Source organism: Macaca thibetana, chromosome 1, assembly GCF_024542745.1.
Source record: "Macaca thibetana thibetana isolate TM-01 chromosome 1, ASM2454274v1, whole genome shotgun sequence".
Taxonomy (NCBI): domain Eukaryota; kingdom Metazoa; phylum Chordata; class Mammalia; order Primates; family Cercopithecidae; genus Macaca; species Macaca thibetana.
The window spans coordinates 132,889,006-132,909,628 of record NC_065578.1 but is presented as its reverse complement, the minus strand read 5'-3'; the positions used below and the strand labels follow the sequence as shown (position 1 = coordinate 132,909,628).

Sequence of the window (20,623 nt, the reverse complement as noted above, 5' to 3'; positions counted from 1 at the left end):
TGTGATGGTACCCTTGTTTTGAGGAGTATAAACATAGAATTCATCCATTCATTTGACAAATATTTATTGAGTACCTCCTTTGTACTAGACTTTGTTTAAGGCTCTGGAGATACAGTGGTGGCTAAAACAGATAAGGCCCCTGTCTTAAGGAGCTCATATTTGTTCTAAAATGGCAGCTCCTGAAGTGGCAGGTCCCTGAAAAAAAAATAAAAATAAAAATAAAAACGGTAACTAGGACAAATCGTTATCAGGACAGATAAAACAGGATAAAGGGATGGCGAATGATGAAAAAGAGGTGTTTGTTTTTTTTGAGACAGGGTCTTGCTCTGTTGCCCTGGAGTTCAGTGGCGCATTCATGGCTTACTGCAGTCTTGACCTCCTGGGCTCGGGCGATCCTCCCCCTCAGCCTCCTGAGTAGCTGGGACTACAAATGTGTGCCACAACACCCAGCTAATTTTTGTATTTTTTGTAGAGGTGGGGTTTTGCCATGTTGCCCAGGCTGATCTCGAACTCCTAGGCTCAAGTGATCCCCCTACTTTAGCCTCCCAAAGTTCTGGGATTACAGGTGTGAGCCACTATGTACGGCCAAGGGAAGATGTGTTATAATCAATAAGAGGGTCAGAATGAAAGAACCAAGAAATGTAAAGATTAAGAGGCTTAAATGAAGGAGATTGCCATATTAGAAAGAAGTTGGAAATTTAGCATTCTATAATAGTACTTAGTTCTTGATTAAAAGGATGTCATATCTCCAAATCCTACAGTTATAGTAGTAGGGAATTGTGATGACCTAATTCTTTTTGTCCTTCAGAATCAAAGGCATGGGAGGTTGATACCTGCCGGGGCCATTATAACAATGTATCTTGTGCCGTCTTCCACCCTCGCCAAGAGTTGATCCTCAGCAATTCTGAGGACAAGAGTATTCGAGTCTGGGATATGTCTAAGCGGTAAGTTAGTCATCAATGTTGTGTGAACTTTCTCTTACTCTCTCTTTTAAAACTAGATTGGAATACTTCTTTATGTCTCTTATCATCTTCAGCATGTAGACAAATCAAATCATATATTATGAAAATTTGAAGAGACCTAGAGATCAGTCAACATTTACAAATTTTCCATCAAATAGAAATCTCCACGTTTATTATTTTTTGCCTCTAAATTTAAACATTTTTTCTTCTTCCCCCTTTCTCCAGTTCTGTAGCTAGACAAGTAAGAAATGCGGAATGAAAGCCATAAAATTATGCTGAAAAGGGGAGATCTATATATCATGATAATGTGGTCAGTTTTGAAGTCTCCTCTTTTTGTTATTTGGTAGAACTTATCACGACTACTGTTACTTAGGATATGCAGTTTACTCTCCCTGATTTACATTTTAATCAGCTTGCTGGCTTACCATTTAATATTCTTGTGTAGGATGGGCTGAAGATTCCTAGGAAATTAATATTTTTCTTTTTGTGTACCTTTTCTAGGACTGGGGTTCAGACTTTCCGCAGAGACCATGATCGTTTCTGGGTCTTAGCTGCTCACCCTAACCTTAACCTCTTTGCAGCAGGTAAGGGCCATTTTCTCTCTTTTTTCTTTGTTTTATATAAGACTTGAAAGTGATTATTAGCTTTGTCTCTAGTAAATATATAGTAGGATGACAAGAAGAAGAAGGACTCTCAGCCACTTAGTTGAAGCTTTCCTCCTTTTTTTCCTCCACTTTATATGTACATAAAATGATGTGTGGTGAAAAATGCTTTGAAGAAAAATTAAAGTTAAGGGAGATAGAGATGGATAAGTATGGGGACTACTGCTTTATATTGGGTGTTCAGAAAAATGAAAGGGTATGAGGCAATGGGAACAGGAAATGCAGAGACTGTGTTGTGAGAGGTGCTTAGTGTGTCACCATCACATGCTAAGGAACACCAAAGAAGCCAGCCAGTTGGAGCACAGTGAGTAAGGGACTAAGTAATAGTGTGAGGTCAGGCCAGATCGTGTATTGCCTTCTATGCCATGGTTAGAACTTAATATTTTATTCTGAATAAATGGAAAGCCATTGGAAGGTTTTGGGCAGGAAAGTGACATGCTCTGGTTTATATTTGGAGAGCAAACAGTAGGAGAACAGAAGTGTAAGGGTTCTCTAAGGGACGATGATGCTAGTAGGGAAAGAGCAAAACATTTTAAAAAACAGAATAATAAAGGGTTTTTAAACTAACATTCATTTTTTCAGTAAATACTTTTTATACTCTTTTTATATGCTAGAGACTGAGGAAGGACAGAAATTATAATTTCTGCCTTCAGGGAATTCATGTTATAATGTGGATGATAGACCTAAATGATTACAGTGCAGGATGATAAGTACTGTAATGGAGGTTTGTACAAAGCATTAGGGGAACACAGAAAAGGGCAGTGTGAATAGTGGCACTAAGTATGGCAGTGTGAATAGTATTAGAAAAGGATTCACAGAGAATTATTTAAATAAAGATTCCAAGAACTGTGAGAATTTAGGCAAGTAAGAGATGTATTCAGGTGTCTTGTCTTTTATTAATAGCATACAGATATAATCTTCATCCTTATGTATCTCCAATTTCCAGGTTTTTTTCTTGCCTACAGCTTAATTCTTTCTCCTCTTCTCCCTGTCCCCCAGGCCATGATGGTGGTATGATTGTGTTTAAGCTGGAACGGGAACGGCCAGCCTATGCTGTTCACGGCAATATGCTACACTATGTCAAGGACCGATTCTTACGTCAGCTGGATTTCAACAGCTCCAAAGATGTAGCTGTGATGCAGTTGCGGAGGTAAATCGGACTTGTTTCTTTCCTCCCAACCCTCTCATCTGTCACCCTGATACAACTCCCACAAACAAGACTCTTCTTTTATTTATTTATTTACTTTTATTTATTTATTTATTTATTTATTTTTATTTATTTTTTTGGAGATGGAGTCTCATTCTGTCACCCAGGCTGGAGTGCAGTGACACGACCTCGGCTCACTGCAACCTCCACCTCCTGGGTTCAAGCAATTCTTCTGCCTCAGCCTCCCAAGTAGCTGGGATTACAGGCATGTGCCACCACACCTGACTAATTTTGTATTTTTAGTAGAGATGGGTTTTCACCATGTTGGTCAGGCTGGTCTCAAACTCTTGACCTTGTGATCTGCCCACCTCGGCCTCCCAAAGTGCTGGGATTGCAGGCGTGAGCCACCGCACCCGACCAAGACTCTTCTTTTAAATGACATTTTGGATCTCGTATTCTGTCACAGATGGAATCCCCATTAGATGAGCCTGCTCAGTGTAAACCCAATGAGTGAGGGAGGCAAGGAAGTGGTCATGAGTAGAATGAGAGTTCCCTTCTTGAGAATGCTAGTGACCATGTGGATGGAAAATCATTCTGCCACAAATTGCTGGGTCTCTTGCAAGCTAGAGGAAGTTTCTTGATAGAGAATGGCCCAAACTGATAACAGAACTTTTTGCCTTTATTTGGCATTTCTTGTCTTTAACTGTCCATTGCCTTCCCTCAAAAAGCACACCAGAAAAAGCTCTGAACCAGAATATATGTCCCTGGAAACTCTTAATTCTGAAGATATGATAACCTCTGGAATGCCTGGCAAAAGAAACTGTCCTTTTGAAAAGCCAGCTGCATCAGCATGCTGAAACATTAATGGTGGCAAACTTTGGCATGAGGGTTTGATAACCGCCCTCTAGCATCACTACAATAAAAAAATGGGTTTATGTGAACACTCCAAGGGACAGGAGAAACCAGCCAGAGACAAATCACATTATGTTACTGTGTGGTGTCCACTGCAATTATGTGTAGGAATTTCAGTCCCACTCACTACAGTGAGTGCTAACCCTACCTACATTCTATTGAATAATTTGACTTCTACTATGGCTTACTTTTTAAAACTGTTTGTTCAAAGCTGAGCTAAGGAAGTTGCCAAGCCTTAAAGGAAGAGAATACAATATTCATTTTACTCCTGATTATAAAAGTGATGAGTATATAGTGTAAAGATTGGATAAGTAGGAGGTGTGGGGGTGATTCCTTTCTTCCTTCTATTCTTATGTGTCTTCCCTGTTTTTTCCTTTTTCTATATATATCTCTAGTGGTTCCAAGTTTCCAGTATTCAATATGTCATACAATCCAGCAGAAAATGCAGTCTTGCTTTGTACGGTAAGTAACCTGTGGAGCCCTCCTAGGTTCTCCCCATTTTCCATAGGTCTCTTTCTTATGCCCTCAGGGAATCTCTAATGGCTTCTTAAAAACTATTTAATGGTCACTTTGTGAGAGCTGACACAGTGATCACTCAGAGACTCAAATCAGGTAGGTTTCAGTTGTCGTAAACATATTGAGCATTTGTGAACTGCCTATCTTTCATAAAGCTGAACTTAATGGAGCATCAGGATGAATGACCCAGATCACTAGAAATAATTTGAGAGAATGTTTAGGCTATATATATCCTATGGAAAGAAAATGTTTACCTTGATCCCTCCCTTTGGGTGAAAATAGAAGAACTATGATTTTGAGAGGGAGTTCATGTCAGTGGGGTTGGCTTCAGAGTCATCAAAGAGTCCTCTCTGTTTCTTGCAACAGAATTTGGAAAAAAAAAAAAAAAATGACATTCTAATTTTAGTGCCCTGGAGGCCAAGTTAAAAGGAATGAAGTTATATATGTCTTTCCTCATATAACTATATTGTCTAATCTTTTCTTCTTTAATATCTAGCAGTCCCATATTCTGACAGTTTTCTTTCATGTTTTTTCTTTTCTTTTTTTTTTTTTTTTTTTTGAGACGGAGTCTCGCTCTGTCACCCAGGCTGGAGTACAGTGGCCAGATCTCAGCTCACTGCAAGCTCCGCCTCCCGGGTTTATGCCATTCTCCTGCCTCAGCCTCCCGAGTAGCTGGGACTACAAGCGCCCGCCACCATGCCTGGCTAATTTTTTGTATTTTTAGTAGAGACGGGGTTTCACCGTGTTAGCCCGGATGGTCTTGATCTCCTGACCTCGTGATCCGCCCGTCTCGGCCTCCCAAAGTGCTGGCATTACAGGCTTGAGCCACCGCGCCCGGCCTGTTTTTTCTTTTCTTCTTTTTCCAATAAACATTTGCATTCCTATAGTGTCTTTTCTTTGATGTCTTTTTTTTTCTTTCCAGTGGTTGAGTACTCCGTTGATGAGTCCTCAGGGTGGGGTACCAGAATATCAGGGTCCTAGTCTGCTAATTTGTGGAATAGAGAGCAGTTCTTACTTTCATTCAGATAATATCTGCATCTTTGGAAGATAAAGAAAATAAAGTGGCATCAGTGCCGAGTTGTTTGGCAAAGAGCCCTATAATTCATAGATGTAGAAACAGTCAAATGCCCTCTGGGTGAAGGGTAAGAAAAGTATGGTTTCAGATTGATGTCTGTGCAATTGAACTGTTTTCTCTGTCAGAGTAAACTGGAAAACTGTTATCTTGGGTGCTTCTCACTAACATTTTAATTTCCCCTTTTCTTCTACAGAGAGCTAGCAATTTAGAGAATAGTACCTATGACCTGTACACCATCCCTAAAGATGCTGACTCCCAGAATCCTGATGGTAGGTGTTCTTTTTGTCTAACCCACTCTGCATCCAGCTCTCCTCACCCGCATGATAACTCCTCTTCAAGTTTTTCACATTCTATCCGCAAGCCATGGCCACATCACTCATGTCTGTTGGCAGGTGCTGCTGACAGTTGCATCAGTGGCAACCATGGTGTGAAATATTCATGTTCCTCCTCCATTTTATTACCCCAGCTAGATATATATATTTTATAATTTGGTTATTAGAAACTCTCCATTTTCTCTTTCAGCACAGCATGTTATCCTAGTTTATTGTCAGTTGATACGACTTTCACCCTGGTAGTTTCATTTATTTAAAAATGTGGTTCCAATCTTACAATGCCTCATCCTGGGACTAGGGATTTATACTCTCCCATCCACATCCAGATTCGATTTGCTTCCTTTTGCGTGTCAAAAAGATGAGGCTGCTAACAGCCCCACACCCCACCTGGGATCCCAGGATCCAGCTGAGACTCCTGCCTACCTCTTCCATCACCACCATCCCTTGTTGACGTCCTTGTGATTAGAACTTGCTGACAAAACATTCTCAGAATGGATTTGACTATTGCCTATGGTCCTTTCAGTGCACTTCCTCCAGCGGGTTTATAGCTAGTACCAGATCAGAGATTTATTCTGCAGATCCCCACTCTTACTGGCATACTTTCATGATATTTTAGACCCCATCAACAGTTTCCTGAGAAATAATTTACTAGCTGGGTGCCACTGGGTTATTATTGTTGCTAATCTATCTCCTCTCTTTTAAATGTGTTCATAGTGAGAGAAAGAAAATGTATTTGTATTTGGTATCCATAAGTCAAATTCTCCCTTATAAATTAGTTAAGCCATTTCTGACTAAATCTTATGGTTTGGTACCTCCCAACTCAGCCCTTTGCTTTTTTTTTTTTTTCCCCATCTGTGTTTACAATTAATAGAATTTAAAATATTTTGTTTTGTTTTATTACCACTTTTATATTCTGTACTTCATTTTTTGAGGGAGATAATAATAAAGGGGCAGCCCAATGGTGGGCAACAGTGATAGGCTTGAATAATGCAGATTCCTGGCCCCTGGAAAATGGGAGTGTTAGTTTTGATAATAATTAGTTTCATAAATTGCCTGCCCTCCAGATGCCAGGGGCAAGACTGGCCAACATGTTCTCTCCAGTTTTCTGCTGGTCTAATAGGTAAAAGAGTATTTTGATGCACCCTTCTGTTTATCCTTCTACAAGTTTCCCAGAGAATGGAGTGTCCATTTCAAAATTCTAATAAGTCACTGAACTGAGAAACATTTTTTAACTCTCGTCAAGTTGATAAGAATGGTCAGTTGACATTTACAGAGCAACAGCTTGGTTCTAAATACCACCCAGCACCAAGCTCTCCTGTCAAGATTTAGTTGGGAGTGCTCTGCCCCACCCTGCCCTACTAGGAAGTCAGCATTTGCATGTTAAAAGCAGCAGAGCAGCTGCATCCTGGGGAGGGGGTCCTATGACACAGGCTTGCTTTGCTGCAGCTTGGCCAGGGAGGCCCTGCTCGTTAGCTTGATGGAGCGTGCTGTCTCCCAAGATGGGCGGCCCTTCTGCCAGTACATGATGTTGGCTGAAATGCAACCACTTGGCCTAGAGAAAAGAGCCTTGGCAGGGGTAGTGGTTGGTGTTTGGAGGGGACTGGTGGGGAAAAGTCACTCAATAATAGCCCCAGGTTATGGCTGAATTAGTTAGGAAGCAGCTCAACTGGCAAAGCCAAGATGGCATCCAGCAAGACTGGCAGCTCCATGGCACCCGACTATGTCACCTGCCAGTGACTCACCACATGCTCCCACCCTTTGGTTTTGTTCTTCTCAGCGCCTGAAGGGAAACGATCCTCAGGCCTCACAGCCGTTTGGGTCGCTCGAAATCGGTTTGCTGTCCTAGATCGGATGCATTCGGTGAGTTAAGACTAAAAGCGGAAACTAATTTGGGGAGTGTGGTGGCAGCGGCCTGTGTATTGCAAAATAAAGACCATTGTTTTTTCTATTCTCCCCCGAGCAGCCGTGATTGTCATGTATTGGCTATACCTCTGTCTCTAGCCCTACACTAAACCCTCTTGGGGGAAAGGCATTAAAACTGATTTGATTGGGTAGATGATTGCTGTGGCTCTGGGTTTAAGAACCAAGCTAAAGTCACTGTTGACTACAGGAGCCCAAAATGCATCAAATCTGAAGTGAATGGGCTGGATGAGGAAATTTCCCTCCTTGTTCTGCTGTCTCCATTGTTATTTGAAATGTAATAGGTCCAGCACAAGATAAAGCACTCTGAAGAAAATATTTAACAAAATTTAAGCCCCAGAAACACTGTTTTCTCTCTGTTGTTCATTGAGGAATTCAGACTTTAGTTGGGACTTCTCAGAATGTTTTAGTTGGAGGAGAAAAAATATGTATTAAAGACCTTAGAGAAGATCTTGGTTGGCGTGGTCTGTCTGCAGTGGTCATTGACATGGACAGGACAAAAAATACTTGTTAATTGACGCTGAGGAACAATTGCTGAGAGACATCATCAGTTGCCATCATCATCTATACACACTTCTTCTCTTAACCCCATCTTTAATACTTATTGCAGCTTCTGATCAAGAATCTGAAGAATGAGATCACCAAAAAGGTACAGGTGCCCAATTGTGATGAGATCTTCTATGCTGGCACAGGCAATCTCCTGCTTCGAGATGCGGACTCTATCACACTCTTTGACGTACAGCAGAAGCGGTAACATATCAGGTGCCCCTAAGCAAACAGCCATGTAGTTGGGGAGAGTGGACATCTTTAGTGGGAACCTTTTTCCCCAAGTGAGTTTGTCTTGTTGCTTGGCCACTTCTTGTGCTCCAAGACTCTTTGTAGTAACTTTTCCTTTCTGTGATCACTCTCCATCCTGCACATCCACACTAGCATTACAGCGAGAGTCTTGGTTATTTATCTGGTTTTACAGTACTTACCTGAACAAAGCGTGTTCTCAGGGCTTAGAATGAGAGAGACACAGATTAATAACATAGTTCCTATATTTAAAGGAGCTTACAGTCCAGTGGTGAAAATAGACATACACAGATTCCCTAACAATACAAGGAAATGAGGGAGAGGGGGTTGAGGAGGGGGAAAGTGCACAGTGTGAGCCAAAATGTTTAAGTCACTGAGCTACTATGTAGAAATTACATTATTTTGTGTAATTAGTATTGCATTAAGAAATTGGGGTTTACATTAATTAGAGGGTGCAGTTGATGTAGATCATAACCTGAGATAAGGGAAATAGATCCATTCATGTTTGCACATCTCTGTCTATCTCAGGACTCTGGCATCTGTGAAGATTTCTAAAGTGAAATATGTTATCTGGTCAGCAGACATGTCACATGTAGCACTACTAGCCAAACACGGTGAGTCTTCATTATATCCACCCTGATTTAGAGACCAGTCCCTCCCACCCCCATTCCTGCCAGTCTACGGCACTTACCCTATCCAACAGAACACTCATGCCCTTTGCCTCTTACAGCCATTGTGATCTGTAACCGCAAACTGGATGCTTTATGTAACATTCATGAGAACATTCGTGTCAAGAGTGGGGCCTGGGATGAGAGTGGGGTATTTATCTATACCACAAGCAACCACATCAAATATGCTGTCACCACTGGGTAAGTTAATTATCTGGGATACAGAATGGGAGAAGGCAGCTTCCTGAAATCACTGTCCTGTCTTGAGATGTAACTGAAGCCCTCAGTGAACTTCCTTCATGGAAAAGTCTTACCTGCCATATATGTGCAAAGGGCATCAGAACATTCTTTTTTCAACTTTTTAAAAATTGAGAACTCTAAAACAAATGTAGACGATTACATAAAAAAAAATATAGAATAACAAGTTATGTAGTGAACATCAACATAACTACCACCCAAGTCAAAAAACAGAACAGTGCTGGCACCCCAGAAGCCCTTTGCCATGTGGTCACAACCCACCCTGTTTCCACCAAAAATAACATTCTAGTTTTTACAGTTAATTTCTTCCTTGCTTTTCTTTATAATTTTACTGCCCTGTGTTTCTTGGTATGATTTAGTTTTGCCTGGTTTTGCCTTCCTATAAATGAAACCATACTGAATATATTTTTTCATATTTTGCTCAATATTTTGTAAGATTCATCCATCTTGTAGCTCCAATGTAATTATTTTCATTTTTGTATAATTATATGATTATACCACAGTTTGTCAGTTCTACTCTTTTAAGGAATATTTGAGTGAATTCTAGTTTTTGGCTTGTGTGAACAATGCTTAACATTCTTTTACCTGTTTTCTGGTGTACTTGTACATACATTTCTCTAGAGTGTATCCTCGGAGTAGAATTGCTAGGCCGTAGAGTATGCATATCTTCACATTTATTAGGCAATGTGAAACTGCTTTTCTTTTTTTTTCTGAAGTGGAATCTCGCCCAGGCTGGAGTGCAGTAGTGTGATCTCGGCTCACTGCAACCTCCGCCTCCTGGATTCAAGTGATTCTCCTACCTCAGCCTCCCAAGTAGCTGGGATTATAGGCACGCACCACCACGCCCAGCTAATTTTTGTATTTTCAGTAGCGACGGGGTTTCACCATGTTGACCAGGCTGGTCTTGAACTCTTGACCCTGTGATCTGCCCGCCTTGGCCTCCCACAGTGCTGGGATTACAGGTTTGAGCCACCGCACCCAGCTGTGAGCCACCGTGCCCAGCTGTGAAACTGCTTTTCAAAGTGGCTGTACCAATTTGCATGCCCCCCAGCTTGGTATAAAAATTTCCTTTTGGGCCGGGCGCGGTGGCTCACTCCTGTGTCCCAGCACTTTGGGAGGCTGAGGCGGGCGGATCACCAGAGGTCAGGAGTTCAAGACCAGCCCGACCAACATGGAGAAACCCTGTCTCTACTAAAAATACAAAAAAATTAGCTGGGCGTGGTGGTGGGTGCCTATAATCCCAGCTACTCCAGATGCTGAGGCAGGAGAATCACTTGAACCCAGGAGGCAAAGGTTGCAGTGAGCCACGATCGTGCCCTTGCACTCCAGCCTGGGCAACAAGAGCGAAACTCTGTCTCAAAAGAAAGAAAGAAAAAATTTCCTTTCTTGCCTTCTTGACCAACACTTGATTTGGTGAGACTTATTTTTGTCCGTCTGATGGATGTGTAATGGTATCTCCTTGTAATTTTGTTTTGCTGTTCTCTGTTTCCTAATGAGATTGAGCACCTTTTCATCTGGCCATCCAGTAGGATTTCCTCATATGAATTCTGTTCAAATCTTTAATCTGTCTTACATTATCTTTCTTTTTTGAATGTCTGTCCTTTGTCAGGGCTACATGTTGCAAATACCAGTATCTCCCCTTTTGTAGCATGTCTTCTGATTTTCCTTATGGTATCCTCTAATGAACAGACAGTCTTAAAACGTAGTTAAGTTTATGAATCTTTATTTTTTATGGATATTAGGTTTCATCCTATTTTAAAGATCTTTATTGACTCCCAAATCAAAAAACTATTCTTCTGTATTCTTTTGTAAAAGCATTGTAACTTTGCTTTTTATATCTAGGTCTATAATCTACCTGACATTGATTGTTATGTATGCTGTGAGGTATAGAAAGCTTAATCCCACTTTTTCCATAAGGACACTCAATTGCTCAGCAGCATTATTGAAAAGACCACTCTTTCTCCATTGTTCTGCAGTCTCATCTTTGTCATACATAAATCACGTTTTCAAAAATGCAAGGATCTGGCCGGGCGCGGTGGCTCAAGCCTGTAATCCCAGCACTTTGGGAGGCCGAGACGGGCGGATCACAAGGTCAGGAGATCGAGACCATCCTGGCTAACCCGGTGAAACCCCGTCTCTACTAAAAAAAACAAAAAACTAGCCGGGCGAGGTGGCGGGCGCCTGTAGTCCCAGCTACTCGGGAGGCTGAGGCAGGAGAATGGCGTGAACCCGGGAGGCGGAGCTTGCAGTGAGCTGAGATCGGGCCACTGCACTCCAGCCTGGGCGGCAGAGCGAGACTCTGTCTCAAAAAAAAAAAAAAAAAAAAAAAAAAAAAAAAAAATGCAAGGATCTGTGGTCTATCTCTGCTCTAATTCCACACTGTCTTAAATAATGTGGCTTTATGATAAATCTTCACATCTGGTACAACACTTACTCTGATCCTATTTTGTTTATTTTTTAAAAGTTGTTAGGGTATTTTCAAGGAAATTATGCCTTTTCACATAAGTTTTGTTGTCGTCGTTGTTGTTGTTGTTTTGAGATGGAGTCTCGCTCTGTTGCCCAGGCTGGAGTACAGTGGCGTAATCTTGGCTCACTGCACCCTCTGCCTCCCAGGTTCAAGTGATTCTCCTACCTCCCCAGATTCTCCTGTCTTATATGCGCATGCCACCACACCCTGCTAATATTTCTATTTTGAGTAGAGATGGGGTTTCACCATATTGGCCAGGCTGGTCTCAAACTCCTGACCTCAAGCCATCCTCCCACATTGGCTTACCAAAGTGCTGGGATTACAGGCGTCAGCCACCAGGCTCAGCCCTTCACATAAGTTTTTAAAGTAACTTGTGAAATTCTTGGCCGGGCACCGTGGCTCAAGCCTGTACTCCCAGCACTTTGGGAGGCCGAGGTGGGCGGATCACGAGGTGAGGAGATCAAGACCATCCTGGCTAACACGGTGAAACCCCGTCTCTACTAAAAATACAGAAAATTAGCTGGGCGTGGTGGCAGGCGCCTGTAGTCCCAGCTACTCGGGAGGCTGAGGCAGGAGAATGGCGTGACAGGAGGCAGAGCTTGCAGTGAGCCGAGATCGCGCCACTGCACTCCAGCCTGGGCGACAGAGCAAGACTCCATCTCAAAAATATATATATACTTTCTGTTTTTTATTATTTCTTTGTCAGAACTCTTCACATATACCTCTCTTCTACTTTCAATTATAGCTTATAAAGGAGTTATCTGTCCATAATCACCTACTGATTATATATAAGAACTTAAGATTTAACTGTTAGGTCTGATTCCTATAGCCATGTCTGTTACTCATCTTCTAGGATAATAGTATATAAAGAAAAATCATGCCATCTACCCCATCATAGAAAGAATACGATAAATTTGGCATTTAGTTCTGCTCTTTTTTGAATCTCTTCCCATCTATATCATTGTTCAAATGGCACTTGACAAAAGACCGTTTCCTAGGTGTGTTCCATTTCTTCACAGGATGGATTTTCCCTCTCACTTACTGAAAGTTGTGCCATTTACCCTCTGTTCTTAGGGACCACGGGATCATTCGAACTCTGGATTTACCCATCTATGTTACACGGGTGAAGGGCAACAATGTATACTGCCTAGACAGGGAGTGTCGTCCCCGGGTACTCACCATTGATCCCACTGAGTTCAAATTCAAGCTGGCCCTGATCAACAGAAAATACGATGAGGTACGAAGTGAGGATGCAAACTAGAGTATTAAGAGAGGCAGCACTCTTTTTTTTTTTCTTTCCTGTGAGTGATGTCTACTTCTTGCCCAACCCTACCCCAAATGTCTAGGTACTGCACATGGTGAGGAATGCCAAACTAGTAGGCCAGTCTATTATTGCTTATCTCCAGAAGAAGGGCTATCCTGAAGTGGCACTGCATTTTGTCAAGGATGAGAAAACTCGCTTTAGTCTGGCACTGGAGTGTGGAAACATTGAGGTGAGAGGAATATGGTCATCAGCCCCATATTATCTTAGAGGTGAGAGGGTTAGAGTGGCATTGGGAGGGCATTATTCTGGCCTTGCTTCTTTAGCCAGAATAATGAAATTTGGGATTTTTTTAGTTGTTACATTGAGCCATCTTCCTGTTGCTCTTTGCCCATCTCTACTTTTACCTGCCTCTGCTTCTCCCACAGCATTTCTATTTTCGTCAACCTCAATTAGTGTGAATTTAGTAACTTCTAGGATAAAAGCAAGATGGTATGGAATTTGAAAATCTTATTATTTCCTTGACACTTAATCTTGCTGACTGGCTACTTAGATGAAAGAGTACCTATTAAGCACTGAGGCCTAGAATGTATAGGCATTGCTTTCTAAGGTGAAAAGGGCTTAGGAAAACGTTTTCCAGTTCTGAACTTCTTCCTAGTATTATTTCCTCTGTCTTTGCTAAAGCCCCTGTGGATCTTCATACCTGGCAGTTAGGAAGTAAGGTAGCTAAGCAAGAACTGGCTCTGTGGAATCAGCAACTGCTGGGTGGTTTTGTTGTAGAAGTAAATTTCTGAGGAGGAGGATAAATGTGATGTGATTATTTCTATCCCTGTATCTAAAGGGGTTCTATGTGTTCACTGGATTTTTTTTTCTTTTGTTTTTTTTGAAACAGGAGTCTCACTCTTATTGCCCAGGCTGGAGTGCAATGGCGCGATCTTGGCTCACTGCAGCCTCCGCCTCCTGGGTCCAAGCGATTCTCCTGCCTCAGCCTCCCGAGTAGCTGGGACTACAGGCGCACACCATGATGCCCAGCCAAATTTTTTGTATTTTTAGTAGAGACAGGGTTTCACCATGTTGGCCAGGATGGTCTTGAGCTCTTGACCTCATGATCCGCCTGCCTTGGCCTCCCAAAGTGCTGGGATTACAGACACGAGCCACTGCGCCTGGCCAATTTTCAATGGAATTAGACTAAAAGCTAGGAGTAATTGAAAGTATAAGAAATTCTTTGGGAAATTTATATAGAGTCAGATGCTTTGCAGAGTCCCTGGTTTTGAGTCACATTGTCCTTCAACCTGTTAACACAACCCTGGGGATTCTTTAGATTGCTCTGGAAGCAGCCAAAGCACTGGATGACAAGAACTGCTGGGAAAAGCTGGGAGAAGTGGCCCTGCTACAGGGAAACCACCAGATTGTGGAAATGTGCTATCAGCGTACCAAAAACTTTGACAAACTTTCCTTCCTGTATCTTATCACTGGCAATTTAGAAAAACTTCGCAAGATGATGAAGATTGGTGAGGCCCTCAAACTAAGGATGGGAAGAGGGGTTCTTGGGGGAAGGAGGAAGGCGAATAAAGGAGAAAGGGAACTTAAAAGAAAAGACCTAACTTGGTGTCTCTTACTTACTTGGTGCAGCTGAGATCAGAAAGGACATGAGTGGCCACTATCAGAATGCCCTATACCTGGGTGATGTGTCAGAGCGTGTGCGGATCCTAAAGAACTGTGGGCAGAGTAAGTATCTGGGACTTGCCAGCTTTTTCAGGGTCTGAGGAAGTATTTTTCTGTTCTTGTTGAGTTAATTTGTGTACAGCGGTGAGGGATTTCTCTTTATTGTGCATTTTTTTAGGAGAGACAACATGTTCCTCCTGTGCTTAGAAGATTTTCTTCAAAGCCAAAGTGAGGTGCAGCCGGAATATTCAGTCCAGCCAAACACCCTTAGGAAAATAGTTATTCATGAGGAAGATGGGAGATTTTAAAAGGCCTAGAGCAGACACCCTAGTAAATGCACATGGTTGGATGCCATTAGAATTTTATTCTTTATTTTCAGTTTGGAGGTTTCACTCATTTATTCATATATATAGTCAAGGGATATTTTTGAGAACCCACTATATACCAAGCATTGTATTAGCATTTGAGATATATTAGGGAACAAACAAGGTGAAAGATGAAGTTTGGACCAAGGTGCTCTTAGTGGAGGGGTGAGCACTGGTCAGATTCAGGATATATTTTGAAGGTAGAAACAACATGATTTGTTGCAGTAACTAGATTTGAGATGTAACAGAGACGAGTCAGGGATATCCAAGGTTCTCAGCACTGATGGATAGGTCTCAAAAGATAAGCAGCTAGTTAGTTCTCTGTTGCTGTGTAACAAATTACCCCCCAATTTAGTAGTTTAAAACAACAAACAGGCCGGGCGCGGTGGCTCAAGCCTGTAATCCCAGCACTTTGGGAGGCCGAGGCTGGCGGATCACAAGGTCAGGAGATTGAGACCACAGTGAAACCCCGTCTCTACTAAAAATACAAAAAATTAGCCGGGCGCGGTGGCGGGCGCCTGTAGTCCCAGCTACTCAGGAGGCTGAGGCAGGAGAATGGCGGGAACCCGGGAGGCGGAGCTTGCAGTGAGCCGAGATCACGCCACTGCACTCCAGCCTGGGCAACAGCGTGAGACTCCGTCTCAAAAAAAAAAAAAAAAAAAAACAAACATTTATTATTTCACAATTTGTGGCATGGCTTAGCAGGGTCTCTCGTGAGGCTACAGTCAAAGTGTTGGCCAGGACTGCAGGTATCTGAAGAGTCACCAGGGAGAGAATCTACTTCTGCACTCACTTAATGGCTGTTGACAGCCCCCATGTCCTTGCTCCCTGTTGTCTAAGAAACATCAGTTTCTTTTCGTGTTGCCCTCTCCAAAGAAGTTTGTAACGTGGTAGCTAGTTTCCCTTACAGCAAGTGAGCAAAAGAGGGCACCCCAAGATAGACGCCACAATCTTTGTAACCAGATCTAGGAAGTAACATCCCATCACATCTGCCATGTTCTATCCATTAGAAGCTAGTTAATAAATCCAGCCCACACTTAAGAGGTGGGTATTATGCAACAACTTGAATACCAGGAGTCAGTGATCACTGTGGGGACCATCTCAGAGGCTGCTTACCCCAGCAACATGCATTTGGAAATGTACCTATACCACAAAGTCTGTTTTCTCTACAGAGTCCCTGGCCTATCTCACAGCTGCTACCCATGGCTTAGATGAAGAAGCTGAGAGCCTAAAGGAAACATTTGACCCAGAGAAGGAGACAGTGAGTCTTTATTTACATGATTGTCTCTTATTACAGGAGTAACTCTAAGATCTTAGAACAGTTTAAAATTATGAATATCACTCTCCCACCTGGTTATCAGGAGAGGCAGAGAAACAAATGACATCAAAGGAGGCTCCATAACTTTCCTTACGTGACTTCCAAGTGCTGTTTGTTTTTAGCCTCTTTTCTTCTACTATTCAGATCCCAGACATTGACCCTAATGCCAAGTTGCTCCAGCCACCTGCACCTATCATGCCATTGGATACCAATTGGCCTTTATTGACCGTATCCAAAGGATTTTTTGAAGGCACCATTGCCAGCAAAGGTAAGTACCTACTTCTCCCATACCACTTTTGTTGTTTTGTTTTGTGAAGAACTGTCCTAGAGAATACCATTAGCATTTGGTTTAATCTGTCCTTTTTTTCTGCATGAAGCCTAATGGAGTATTGAAATGCCAGTCATTTATGGTGCGGTCATAAAAACTTAAAATAGCATTTTCAGGTCATTAAAGAAAATTTGGAAAATAGGGAGAAAAACAAGGGATCCCTCTACTACCATCAATAACGTCAGTTAATATTTTGGTATATTTTCTTAAGTTTTACTATATATGTAGTCACGTTCTTTGTTCAGTATTTTATCATTCATGACACAATCTTAAAGGTACTAATTCAACTACCTGTAATTCCGGTATGTGGGTATAGGCAGATGTGTGCTACCACCCTCCACCACTTCCACCCTTAACCTCCTCCTGTTTTCTTGGTCTCCTAGTTTATTTCACATGAGTAAGAGCCTAAACAGACTCTTAAGCATTTTGTGCTGAACCCCGGTCTTTCCTCCACCTCCTCTATCTACCCTATGCCTGACGCCTTGTACATATTGTAGTGGTGGTAGCTTAGCAAAGCTCTCAGGAAGAAATTCAAGAGTGGTAGCCAAAGGCTGGTAAGTACAAATTATTTAAGAGCCAGTTTTTGGTAGCAGGAAGGCCAGTTCCTTCCATCTGTCTTCTATTCCCTCCCTCTGTGAAACCTACTGCAAGTTAGCATAACATATATACCACAAAAATAAATACTACACAAAAATAAGTAATAAGTAGGCAGAAGCTTGGCACCTGTTTTTGAAAGGATTTAACCTGCCTGCAGAAAAGGCCATATCTCAGACTTGCTGGACTATAACCAGTTCCGTTCTATTCCTTCCCTCTGTAGGGAAGGGAGGAGCACTGGCTGCTGACATTGACATTGACACTGTTGGTACAGAGGGCTGGGGAGAGGATGCAGAGCTACAATTGGATGAAGGTAAAAGTGCTGTTTTAAGACTGTTCTGGGGCGATGGACACCTTGGATTGGGACTGGGTTGTGGGTAGATCTGCAGACCTCCAGGCCATGAAACCAACTAGGATTGATTTTACTTTCTTTGGCTAAGATTATGCCACTGCCCAAATCTGTTTTGAATTTTCCTTACAGATGGGTTTGTGGAGGCTACAGAAGGTTTGGGGGATGATGCTCTTGGCAAGGGACAGGAAGAAGGAGGTGGCTGGGATGTAGAAGAAGATCTGGAGCTCCCTCCTGAGCTGGTATGTGGAATTTGTACCCTTAGAAGGTTCTCTCCATATCTCCCTGTGGAAGCTAGAGGCCTTATTGTCCCCCACCACTATCCTAAAGTCTCCAGAAGGGAAGGGGACTAGACCCTCCTTCTAATCTGATGCTTATCTCCCATTTGAAAGAAGGAAGATGGCTGGGCACGGTGGCTCATGCCTGTAATCCCAGCACTTTGGGAGGCTAAGGCAGGACAATTGCTTGAGCCCAGGAGTTCAAGACCAGCCAGCCTGGGCAACATATCAAGACCCTGTCTCTATTTTTAAAAGTAAAAGAAGCAGGAAGCATGAGAGAGTCAAAGTTAGTGGCCTTGTCACTTCCATCTGTCCTGATATGCTCAAAGAGGAGAGGATGTAGGACTTATCTCTAATCTGATGCTTAACTCCCATTGAAAGAAAGAAGAATGAGGTAATCAGCGTTCTTCCAGCAGCAGCTTATGAGAAGGCAGCACCTGGAGTTTTTGATAAGTCATTTTGTCACTGGTGAGGTGGCTCCTCTTTTGGCAGTCTTCTCCCACAACGATCACCCCTCTTCCTCAGTGGAGGCAGGGAACAATGTAAATGGTTGTGTTCTAGATTCAACAGAACAAAGTGCTTGAATGGCCTAAAAAATTACTCAATTTGGCTGGGCACGGTGGCTCATGCCTGTAATCCTAGCACTTTGAGAGGCTGAGCCAGGCAGATCGCTTGAACTCAGGAGTTGGAGAACAGCCTGGGCAACACGGCAAAACCCCATCTCTACAAAAAAAATACAAAAATTAGCCAGGTGTGGTGACTTGTGCCTGTGGTTCCAGCTACTCGGAAGGCTGAGGTTGGAGGATTGCTTGAGCATGGAAGGCAGAGGTTGCAGTATGCCGAGATCATGCCTCTGTACTCCAGTCTAGGTGACAGAGTGTGACCCTGTCTCAAAAAAAAAAAAATTACTCAATACTCCATTTTTGGTTTTCCCCTAGGATATATCCCCTGGGGCAGCTGGTGGGGCTGAAGATGGTTTCTTTGTGCCCCCAACCAAGGGAACAAGTCCAACTCAGGTAAGCAGGAAGAAACCAGCAGGGATGAGTGGCTAATACTCGATTAGTGTATAACAGGTGTTGGAGAATAGAGAAGAACAAAGTTTCACTTGGCTTGGGTTTTCTTGTTTCTTGTTAGATCTGGTGTAATAACTCTCAGCTTCCAGTTGATCACATCCTGGCAGGCTCTTTCGAAACAGCCATGCGGGTAAGTAACCTTGGCTTTTCCTCTTGAGTGTGCCTAGCCCAGGGTCCCAGGGAGATGGTTGACTCATTTTAATCAAGTGAAATTATCCTACCCGCAAGGGCAAAGGTGTATATTTTTCATGAAAACTCTTTGTTAAGTACACTTGACTTTCTGTTATCTGCCTTCCACTTGGCCTAGTAATCTTTTAGCGCAGATCCTTCAGTCATCTTCCACCCATTTATAGCTTGCTTTCTGGCTCACATCAGTGAGATAAGTACCCCTTCCCAAGCAGGGGTCTGTTTTGAACACTAAGCCAGTATTGTTATAATAACAACAATAATGATAACATTGCAATAACCGCTAACGTTTATTTAATGTTCACTATGTGCCAGGCACTATCCTAAACACTTTAATAGGTATTATTAAATGAGGTAGGTCTTACAATTAAATGTATTTTACTGATGAGGAAACGTGAACAGAGAAGTTAATTACCTTGCCCAAGGAAAAGTAGCTTTTTATGCAGCAGGGCCAAAATCCTTGTTTCTTTCCTTCTGTTCCAGCTCCTTCATGACCAAGTAGGGGTAATCCAGTTTGGCCCCTACAAGCAACTGTTCCTACAGACATATGCCCGAGGCCGCACAACCTATCAGGCTCTGCCCTGCCTACCCCCCATGTATGGATATCCTAATCGCAACTGGTAAGGCTCTTCACTCTTTGCTTTCATCTGTTCCAAGTTATGGTCGATATTTCAGATGGTAGCCTCAGTGACATAGTCAGAATTCTTTCAGAGCTAGGGTTTTCCAGTAGAAAAAAAGATCTTTGGCTTGTTACTCTATGGGGTTTGGTTTACATCTGCTGTCTTTGACAGCAGCTACTTTTGACAGGAGACAGGAGGGTAGCTATGAGGATGTTTGCCAGAAAAGGAAATTGGATCCTAGTTGGCTACTGACTATCCCGTCTTCTTCCTACTTTTCCCTTTCCAGGAAGGATGCAGGGCTGAAGAATGGTGTACCAGCTGTGGGCCTGAAGCTTAATGACCTCATCCAACGGTTGCAGCTGTGCTACCAGCTCACCACAGTTGGCAAATTTGAGGAGGCTGTGGAAAAATTCCGTTCCATCCTTCTCAGTGTGCCACTTCTTGTTGTGGACAATAAACAAGAGATTGCAGAGGTAAGAGGGTCTAGCCACTGTCCCAGTTCTGGGCACTCCCACATTATTGTCTCTGTATCCTGACCACCTGCCCCCTCTACAGGCCCAGCAGCTCATCACCATTTGCCGTGAGTACATTGTGGGTTTGTCCATGGAGATAGAAAGGAAGAAGCTGCCCAAAGAGACTCTAGAACAGCAGAAGCGCATATGTGAGGTAAGATCTATAGGACCCTGAGTACAACAGAGACGTCCTTCCCTTCACCCTTCACTAGGTTTGAATTCTTTTAATTTCAAACCCAGATCTGAGTGGGGACGAAGAGAAATTTAGGCCCGTCATTTCTATGAGGGGAGGATACATTTCTTCACCCTACTTCCTCATCTCACCAGTCCTCCATACCTAGGAGGCAGAAGACCTCTCTG

General features: G+C 42.7%; 2 protein-coding genes across 3 annotated transcripts in view; both read left to right on the top strand.

The window, feature by feature from the left end:
* Positions 1–20,623, top strand: part of PEX19 (peroxisomal biogenesis factor 19) — an 84,173-nt gene that overhangs the window by 47,239 nt on the left and 16,311 nt on the right. The window lies entirely within an intron of this gene.
* The window catches only part of COPA (COPI coat complex subunit alpha), a 50,800-nt gene that overhangs the window by 27,832 nt on the left and 2,345 nt on the right, over positions 1–20,623 (top strand). The window contains exons 9-30 of one of the 2 annotated variants that reach the window (XM_050757356.1): positions 809–944; positions 1,464–1,546; positions 2,624–2,774; positions 4,079–4,145; positions 5,468–5,543; positions 7,384–7,466; positions 8,137–8,276; positions 8,850–8,935; positions 9,052–9,190; positions 12,789–12,951; positions 13,061–13,207; positions 14,297–14,486; positions 14,608–14,703; positions 16,178–16,266; positions 16,468–16,591; positions 17,469–17,558; positions 17,727–17,836; positions 18,811–18,888; positions 19,007–19,075; positions 19,615–19,751; positions 20,038–20,224; positions 20,307–20,417. In XM_050757356.1, coding sequence (XP_050613313.1) covers positions 809–944; positions 1,464–1,546; positions 2,624–2,774; positions 4,079–4,145; positions 5,468–5,543; positions 7,384–7,466; positions 8,137–8,276; positions 8,850–8,935; positions 9,052–9,190; positions 12,789–12,951; positions 13,061–13,207; positions 14,297–14,486; positions 14,608–14,703; positions 16,178–16,266; positions 16,468–16,591; positions 17,469–17,558; positions 17,727–17,836; positions 18,811–18,888; positions 19,007–19,075; positions 19,615–19,751; positions 20,038–20,224; positions 20,307–20,417 — 2,552 coding nt within the window. Of the gene's footprint in view, positions 1–808; positions 945–1,463; positions 1,547–2,623; positions 2,775–4,078; positions 4,146–5,467; positions 5,544–7,383; positions 7,467–8,136; positions 8,277–8,849; positions 8,936–9,024; positions 9,191–12,788; positions 12,952–13,060; positions 13,208–14,296; positions 14,487–14,607; positions 14,704–16,177; positions 16,267–16,467; positions 16,592–17,468; positions 17,559–17,726; positions 17,837–18,810; positions 18,889–19,006; positions 19,076–19,614; positions 19,752–20,037; positions 20,225–20,306; positions 20,418–20,623 lie in introns of both variants that reach the window. The other variant, XM_050757345.1, reaches the window with a different exon arrangement.